Source organism: Equus caballus, chromosome 14 (assembly GCF_041296265.1).
Source record: "Equus caballus isolate H_3958 breed thoroughbred chromosome 14, TB-T2T, whole genome shotgun sequence".
Lineage (NCBI taxonomy): Eukaryota > Metazoa > Chordata > Mammalia > Perissodactyla > Equidae > Equus > Equus caballus.
The window spans coordinates 10,797,846-10,807,978 of NC_091697.1; the positions used below are offsets into that span (position 1 = coordinate 10,797,846).

The 10,133-nt window shown below is 37.0% G+C and overlaps 1 protein-coding gene across 1 annotated transcript; it reads right to left on the bottom strand.

Moving 5' to 3' along the window:
• Positions 1-606: 606 nt before the first annotated feature.
• On the bottom strand, positions 607-1,569 carry LOC138917532 (olfactory receptor 2T29-like). Its single transcript, XM_070234677.1, has one exon. The coding sequence runs from the start codon at positions 1,567-1,569 to the stop codon at positions 607-609; it is 963 nt and encodes a 320-aa protein (XP_070090778.1).
• Positions 1,570-10,133: the final 8,564 nt, after the last annotated feature.

The window sequence follows — 10,133 nt, forward strand, 5'->3', positions numbered from 1 at the left end:
CAGCCTTCAGTAAATGTGGGCAGATGACAGGATTGTCACAGTAATGATCAACTACATTAAAATGAGCATAATTTCTATGATACATCATTTAAATTGCCACCAAGCAGAAAGTAGGAACTCAAAGAAACTGAGAAAGTCTGATACTTTACTCTTTATTTTTCATTAATTTCAAATTTACAGAAAAGTAACATGAATAATAATGATGCAATTAACGCTCATATACCCTTTAGCTATATCCACCTATTAACATTATAACCCTTTGACTTCATCACTTTTTCTCTCTTTACCTCATCAGCTGCACACCTTATGATTTCTTCTCTAAATATTTTCATTATATATTTCCTAAGAATATGAATATTCTCCCATAGAGTCACAGTGCAGTTATCAACTTCAGAAAATGTAATATTGATGTGATTGCATAAATATTTTCAATGCAGAAGGAGTATAAAATGAAGAGCTTTCCAGTATAAGAAAACAATACCTTCAAAAGGGATGAATATAGGACAACACATCATTGTGTGAGAATCTGAGGAACAACATTGGCATAAGGTCCTAAACTTCTGATGTGTAGAGAGAAGGAAAATAAACCATTAGTACCAAAATTTCCTACTTGATAGTTTCTTGAAAGACAGTTCCCACATTCAACATTTTCTTTAGAGCTCCTATGACATCCTTATTCCTAATACTATAGATTAAAGGGTTTAGAACAGGAGTGATTATGGTGTAAAATACAGATACAACCATATCCTTCTCAGGTGTGTGGTAGGAGCTGGGGAACATGTAGGTGTAGACCGAAGCCCCATAAAAGAGGGTGACCACCATCATATGTGAAGAACAAGTGGTTAAGGCCTTCTTCCACCCCTCTGCTAAGTTCATCCTGTGGATGGTGAAGAGGATAAAAGTATAGGAGCTTGAAATGACTATCACTGGGATGAGGAGCATGAGTACACAGCACAGGTACATGAGCATCTCATAGAGAGAGGTATCTGAGCAGGAGAGCTTCATTAAAGCAGGGACCTCACAGAAGAAATGATGGATCTCCCGGGACCTGCAGAAGGGGAAGGTCATGGTGACAGGTGTGAGCATGAAGCCATCCACTGACCCTAGGAACCAGCAGCCAGACACCAAAAGGAGACATACCCTGTGGTTCATGAGAATAGGATAATGGAGTGGATGACAGATGGCCACATAGCGATCATAGGCCATGGCAGCTAGAAGGAAACATTCTGAACCTAATAGTGACAGATACAGAAACTTTTGCATCTCACATTCAGGGGCTGAGATCTCATTCACACCCATGACCTGGTCCATAAGCATCTTGGGCACGGTGACAGAAATGTACATCATGTCCATGAGAGATAGTTGACTGATGAAAAAGTACATGGGGGTGTGGAGGTGGGCTTGAGAGTATACCAGAAGGATCAGGATGGTGTTTCCAAACAAGGTCATCAGGAAAACCACAAAAATGACCACAGAAAGCAGAACTGGGTGCTTGGATTGACTGAAGAATCCCATCAGAATGAAATCTGACCATGTGGTGTTGTTGGCTGCCAACATGGTGTTGTCCATTAGATTTCACCTAGATCACCAAGGAGAGCTTTGGGATTAATAGATTGTTCATGGGATACGATCAACAGAAATTAATGATTTGTGAGCTTGTGTTTCCGTGTCTGTGTGTGTGGGTGAGTGTACATGACAACCCAATTGTGCTACCAGGGGATGGTTCCAGGGATCTGTAGATTTGGCAATTGTAAGTTACCTGTAACTCAACAGTATTACCAGAAAATTAAGAAGTTGCAACTGAGGGTGAATAGAATCCTTCACTCATAGCAAGATTGCTGTAGTTCAAGGTCATGAGATTTTCCGATGATAGATAACATCGTTTATTATCAAGTGTGGAAATTTGCAAAATCACTTCCTCATGCAAAAACAAAAAGTAAATCATTAAAAAAAAGATAAATCACACCTCTTATTTCTAGAAAATTTTGTTGTAGGAGTCAGAGTAGAATCAACATCTCTGGTTTAAGGATCCAACTGGGATCCTAAAAACTTGAGAAGGTATATTCCATATAAGAAAGATTTAGAAAGTAACTGAAACGTAATGTGGGTAAATACCATTCTGAAAGTTTGAACACCCTTTGCCTGTAGGATCAAACTATGCTGTGAGGGACTGCAGTTGTGTGAAATCACAGAAACAAGTCTGGCTTCTCACCAATAGCCAACCTCTTGGATATTCTAGGGGCACCAAGTAAGGAGCCCAAACTCTGAGGCTGGACTGTGGCTGTGGGTCCACTTCATCCTCTACCCACCATCTCTTTGTCTACTCAATGAAAAAAGAGGATAATAATGTTTGATCTCAGATATGGTGAGGGTTAAATGAGGTAAAATGATGAAAGTGCTAGGAACATTACTAGTTGCAGATGAATAAGCATATATACTGTAAGCTTAAAGAATTGATATCTACAGTACTTACTGAGCAGAATCTATGTAAGAGATGGCTGTTACTATTACTGACTTATGAGATTGTTACTCTGGTTCACCAATCTTAGTATCTATTTATACATATAAGAATTTGGAAAATGAAAAAGCAATCAACTGAATAGGAGAAAATATCTGCACATCATATATCTGATAAGGCATTAATAGTCAAAATATAAAAAGAAGACATACAACTCAATATCAAAAAAGTAACTAATCTTATTAAAAGATGGGCAAAGGATATGAATATATATTTTTCTAAAGAACACATACAGATGGCCAACAGATAGGTGAAAACATGCTCAACATCACTAATCATCAAGGAAATGCAAATAAAACACACAATGAGATATCACTTCACACCCGTTAGAATGGCTATCACCAAAAAGACAAGAGATAACAAATGCTGGTGAGGATGTTGAGAAAAGAGAACCCCTGTGCACTATTGGTGATGACGAAAATTGGTGCAGCCATTATTGAAAAGTGTATGGAGGTTTCTCAAAAAAATCCAAAGTAAAACTACCACAGATTCCAGCAATTCTACTTTTAGGTAATTTATCAGAAGAAAACAGAAACGCTAACTTGAAAAGATGCATATGCACCCCCTTGTTCATTGAAGCACTATTTTCAATAGTCAATATATGAAAATAACTTAAATGTCCATGGATGGATGAATGCATAAAGAAAACGTGGTATACATATATATTTATGTGTGTGTATATATGCATATAACACACACCTATATATACAATAAAATATTATTGAGCCATAAAAATAATAAAATCTTTATATGTGTGACAACATGGATGGAACCTAAGGGCATTATGCAAGTCAAATAAGTAGGATAGAAAAAGACAAATACCACATGATCTCATTTATGTGTGGAATCTTAAAAAAGAAAAGTAAGCTCATAGATACAGAGAATAGATTGCTGGTTACTAGAGGCAAAGGGTGGAGGTGGGCAAAATGGGTGAAGGGAGTCAAAAAAGTACAAACACAGTAATAAAATAAATAAGTCATGGGGATGTACTATACAGCATCGCCACTATTGTAAATCATAGCTAATAACACTATACTGTATATTTGGAAGTTGCAAATTAGATGTGAAATTTCCTCAGTTTAAGGCTAGCTGTTTCAGTTACACTAAGAAAAATATATATGTTCATTTTTTAAAATTCTTTGTTAGTCATATTTGCAGCCCCAATACTATCACCGAGCTTGAATGTGTTAAATGAGTGTTAAACAAATTTTTAGAATAAAGCATAAAAAAAGAAAACCTAACTCAAAAAACGAATTTAATTTTAATAATTTCTGTAGCCCCAGACTATATACATGCATAGAAGACTTTATATAAATATATATAAACTCTACATAAATATGTATATCTGTATAAATATATATAAATATGAAATATAAATAAATATGTAATACGTGTTTCTTATTTTAACCCTGATTAAGGAGAAGTTTATGAAGAATCTCATCACAGTTCTGTCTAGTACACGCTTCTCCAACTCCATCTCCTTAAAGCCTCTACCATTTGTTCTAAATTTCAGGGAGAAGGACTAGTGTTTAGAAGGTCATTGCCATTTATAGAAGAGGGCGTCAGCTGGCTTTGCAAATATAATCTGTTATATTGTCTATAGAAATCAGCTGTTCATGGAAAATGAGATGTAGAAAGGAAAATTGAATGAGACTGAGATGTCTCTGTCTCCATTTCACTGTTTCCTCTTCTATTTGGCTGATCACAGCCTATGTATGTGTTAGATGCTGGAGATGAATCAAAGAAAAGAATTAAACCTAGTTACAGATAAGGAGGTCACATCAGTCTTTTCAGGGAGAAACATTATATAAATATGATTTAAAGTAGTCTTAAAAGAGCTACAAAAATAAATAAGAAAGAACAATAGAAGCAAACTACGTTTTGTCTTTCTGAAGAAAATCAGTAATAGCTTTTTCTAACTTTTCTCTTACGGAGATTAAATGTTTGCAAGTTTTCAATTTATGACATGTTAAGTGCTAAATTGTAAAAGTCCTTACAAACAAGAGGAATATTTGACACTTCTTTCTGAGAAGAGTTTAGAAGTGGTTACGATACAGGCATATTTCAATTTCCAAGTTTCAAATACATTTTGTATTCTTGCAATAATTCCAAAGACCAATTACAGTATTCAACTTAGTAACAGTCCCATGTTCTGTGGTGCTGAAACATGAGACAGAAGTAAAAATGAATTTGATGTCAATATAAATATCCAACAAATCTGGGACACATAGCATTAAAAAAAATAAGCTTATCAAATTCCACCCCACATAGCAGATGAAAGCTGAGCTCTGTGCAAATTTTAAAAACAGTCTAATAAACACAAAACACACTTGCTGACTGGGTCTATGTTTGTTGTCATAGTGGAGGAAGGGCCAGCAAAGTGACTAGCACATGTGTAGACCTCAAAGCTGTTTTGTGAGTGAATGGAGGGAGAGCGGGAGGGCTGACGGGGGTTCTGGGCAAACCTTTGTTGCATTTTTGTAAATGGAAGTGACTGTGATCATGTCACCCCAGCAGCCCACCTAGGACACCAGACAGACAGAGGTATACTGTCTACAAGGCAACTGGCCTCCCTGCTCATTCTTAATCTGCTCTATCCAATTCCTTGAGTTTAATGTAAACAGCTTAGTGCATACTTAACTTGAGGAATTATTAATAGTGATGGTAGAAGAATATTGAATCCTTATTTGAAGCTGACAGCATCTCAGCAATTGTGCTATTGCTTTAGCACATTTTATCTTCCCTGAGAGCCTATGAGGTACTTATGCAACTTATTATGTGCCTTTACAGATAAAAACAAAAACTTGGGTTTCCAGGACATCTGCCTACTATCACACAGCTAGGCCAATGGAGAACCCATGTCTCAGCTCAAGTGTGGGTCCCAGAGCCTGGATTGCTGCCTTAGCTCTCCAGGAACACAGTCCTCCCTGCACAGTCTACACTGTGGGTATTAACCACTCACTCTCTGTTTCATCTGGAAAACACAAATATGATTGAGACATTTATTTCAGTGTTCTGACTAGCAGAAATAATCCCCACTCAAAATAAAATAAGACCCTCTTTTCCTGTAAAATTTCAGTCTCAATAAAACAAAGTTATTGCCCAATAATATAAGAACAATGTATATTCTTTTGCTCACAGATAATCGGAAATCAAAAACCGATTTATTAGTAAGTTGCAGAAAACAAGTGATATATAAAAGTTTAAAAAATGCACATTTGTTTTTCTCCTTAAAAATAGATGATAGGAAAAAGATCAGGGAAATATGGTCAAGAATTAACAGAATGTGTCAGAAGCAGAACAGGTGAAAAACAATCGTTACCCTTTTGCTCCTGCGGTTCTATCATCCTACCTGATTGAACTCAGCATCAGGTGATGGCACAATCCTCAACTAGACGAGCTGTTGGAGTGTGGCTGTTGTTAACTCTATAAAGAGAGAGAGTAGAGTGACATCATCTCTGGCTTTATTATGCCCATTAAAGGAGTGGATGAAAGTTATCTGTTGATAAATCCCATATGGGACTTCAAAAAAGAGTGCTATTAAGACAGCTTAAAAAGCTAATAAAATGTCTGTTGCACTTTTGTGGTTTTCTTCTCATGTCTTTTTTCTTATCTCCTTTTATTGTACACTAGAAATCTTAACCAATATTAGCAATAATCTCAAATCACACCTCACCAATAAAATCTTATCTATGAATTGTGTCTTATTTTATATATAGCCTTCGCCTTTTTCACTTTACAACACAGTTTTCTTGTATGCATGTATATGTCCTCATTTAATCTTCAAAATTATTCTGTGAAGTATTGACATTGCTCTTCTCATCTTTCACAGATGCAGACTCTAAAACTCTTAGTCTAATTGGTGATTCAAAGACAGCACCACTAATCAGTACTGTGACTGAGACTAAAACTGAGGTGGTCTCCTTTACACCTTTGTCTGGATCACTCTTCATTAGGTTACTTATTGTCCTCTTTCTTCTGTCACTCATTTGCAACCTATGTTGTCCCAACATTGCATTGCATTTTAGGGCACTTGTTTTTAATTTAAATGTTGAATGCTAATTATAGAAAAATATAAAAGCACAAAAGATTATCCCCTTAAAATTAAACCATAATGCAATTACCCAGACAAAAATCATGCCTTAAATGTTATATCTTGCATTCAAACTACAAATATTTATGGAGTATATACCATGAACCAGGCAGTAGAGATAAACCAGGTAACAAGATAGAAGCAAACCCCCCCTCATGGAACTTGTAGTCAAGTTTCAGAGCCTGTTTTGTATGTGTGTTGTGGAACTATGTTGATCATTTTCCCATGCCATCCTTTGTTCACGACACCCTTTGTCCAGATTGTGACTTCTGTTTGTAAGGCCCACACTTGCAGTCTGGAACCAGCTGTGCCCTCCTGGGTTTCAGCTGCAGATGGTTCATCCAGACCCCTTTATCACTTGGTTTCCTATAAGTCTCTGAATGTTCAGTCCCTTGGGAGCACTGAAGAGTGGGAGGAAGAAAGAAATTGCATCTTTTTTCCTGCTTCTGGTGATGGTCTCTGGCTGCTGCAACAGCTGTAGGCAGCTGAGGACTGTGCAGCAGCTGTGGGATCCAGCACCCCAAAGGCAGTTTCAGTGGCATTGCTGGGATGCAGTCATCTGGGTTGCAGCAGGGGAGGGTCCCAGAAGTAGCCCGAAGAGGAAGGGTCTCATCAGCTCAGCAGTGAGGGGGATGTGGGGCTGCAAGGTTGCTGAGGACTCCTGGTCCTTGGGTGACAACACTCCCCTTGCTGCTTCCCCAGCCTTCTCTCCAGCCTTTTGCCACCTCTGCAACCAAAAGCCTGCATTAATCCTCTTCAATTTGAAATGCATAAAGTGTTTGCATATGATTGGACACAAAATAATGATGTTAATGTTCTATGAAATTAATTATACCTCAGTTACAATCCCCTCTAATATTGAATAGTGACATTGCATTCAGATTTCTAAATTATAAGTTTTGCTAAAATAAAAGTGCTAATACAGAAAGCATTCTCTGAATGTAACTTTTCCTAAGACAATTTACCGGAGGGTATATAAAGTTTCAAGTTTTTTCATACACAAAACTGAATTGCTTTTCCAAAATCTTCTTCAAATTATGCTTTGACCTCAAAATTCACCTGCAGTAGCATTAAATCATATGTGCCTTTTCGTCTCAGTCAATAGGAAAAGAAAATCCTTCTTTAACCTACCTTTCTAGATTATTAATGTTTATATGATTTTCGTATGTTTACCCTTGTAACTACATATGTGAAATATGTTTATATCTTTTGTCCATTTTTTGTATTGAAAGCTTTTCTTTATAAATATAAAAGTGTTTACATATTATTAATAGTTACTCTGTGAGTTGTATAGACTATAATATTTTTATTTAATTTAATTTTGATATATTATTCCATAAGAATTTTAAAAAATATTTAGTTCAATATATTAACTTTAATGATTTCTTTCAGCAACTTTGAGTTTAGAAAGTCCTCACACATTTTCGGATCATTAATATTTTCACCGTTACATATTTTTAAGAATGAGCTTGAGCAGTTTTTTGGAAATTTAACTTCTAATGCAGCAATAACTTATTGGGGGTGTGATATGAAATGGATTTCTAACACGATTGTTTGCAAGCAGAGACTAACTTAAAGTGCTAAATGATCCGTTTTTCATTCATTCATTCCAAAAATATTTATTAGTACCAGTTATGTTCCAACCACTCTTCTAGGTTCATGATGGTGAAAATAATGATTCTGCCCTCATACAGCTCATATTCTAGTGGTAAATGAAGACAATAAACTACTGTATGCACAACATTATGTCAGATATTAATAACTACAATGAATAAAGTTAAAAGCAGGGTGAAAATCATGAGGAAATTTGTTTTATGCATAATGTGAAATTTCATCAGATCCATCATTGAAACAACAAAGTCAGCCATTAAACGTCTGGGCAGGGATGTTTAAGTAGAGGGAACAGGAAGGGTAAAGACCATGAGACAGAATCTCACTTGCCATGTGTGATTAGCGACAAGAAGATCCATTACCACAGGTTATGGTGAGAAAGTTAGAAAACATAGAAAATCAGGTTACACATGGAGCCAAGAGGCAGGTCCTCCAGGATTGTGAGGAGCCTCAGAAAGACCAGAGATGATCAAGATTTGTTTAGCGAAATGGTTAAAAAAGACATGTATAAAACTCAAAGAATAAATGTGCATTTAGAAAAGGAAAGAAAATCACAAACAATCAATGGTCTCTTTCTTCTATTATCTCTTAGGACAGTTTACTAGACATGCTCACACTCTCTTTTGTCCTGACTGCAGCCTGGCTTGTCCTCCCCACCATAACATGCTACAACTCCCAGAAACTGCCAGCACTCACAAAGCCTCACAGAGTGAAGGCCTTCAGAGCTTTTACTCTCCTGCCTCTTGGTAAATCCCACTCTGAGATGTCACTGGAGGGTTGAGAGAGAGGAAGGACATCATAGGACTTAGGTGCAGAAGCATCACTGGAGGCTTGATGGAGAAAAAAGTCCAGGAAGCAAGAATGCAAAGAGTGGTTTGAGTGAGTCCTGGTGAGAGACGTGGTGGCTGAGTGAAGGGGTGGTGATGTTAGGTTGAAGTGCTATCGATGCACTCAGGACACTGGGGCTGGGCACGCTGGAGAGGAAACTTAAAACTGAGTTTGAGACTCAAATTTCCCAATAGACATGTGCATGGAGATGAGGCAAGGCCACTGGGTGCCTGAGTCAGGAGTTCACAGGAGAGGACAGAGCTGAGGTCATGGCTTAGGGGATGAGCAATGTGTGGAAGAAGCAATGGGATTGCATGAGAAGGGATTGTGGGTGTATTACACCAGAAACTGGTGTAGATGTGGTTAAATTTCCATCTCACCTCTTCTTTTCCAATCACCTCATGCCAAATGCCTTTAAAATATCGTGTTTTATTGATGTTGTTCATGAGAATTTTTAACATCTAGTGGGACAATTCTCCTTGTTATCCCTATATTCACATTCAAAATTGGCAATTTCTTGCCTGTTTGTTTCTTTAAGTTGATCTTTTAAATCTCTCAGTCAAGTTCAGAAGATGTAATAGAATATATTTTTTTCCTATTTTTTTTGAGGATGCCTAGTCCTGAGCTAACATTTGCCACCTATCCTCCTCTTTTCTGCTGAGGAAGGTTGGCCCTGAGCTAACTTCTGTGGTCATCTGCCTCCATCTTATATGTGGGCTGCCTGCCGCAGAATGCTCTGATAAGCAGTGCATAGGTCTACACCTGGGATCTGAACAGGCAAACCCCAGGCCACCAAACTTAATCACTGCACCACTGGACTGGCCCCAAAGATCTAATAGAATTTTTATTAGAATGCAATTAAAATAAGAAGGATTAATATTGTTAAACTGTTGAGGATTTTCATCTAGAAATATGGTTGTCTTCACAGTTTAGTCAAATGGTTAGAAGCTAAACCTGATTTTTTAAAAGTTTTTCCTAAAATTCTTCCATAGTAATAGTTGAGATTATTCAAGAATATTTCAAGATGTTTGTTTTATGAGCAATTTGAAAAGAATATTTTCCAATTTGTAAATACTTAATAAG

Coding starts and splice junctions, on each gene's coding strand:
- LOC138917532 (XM_070234677.1), bottom strand. CDS start 1,569: ATGGACAACACCATGTTGGCAGCCAACAACACCACATGGTCAGATTTC.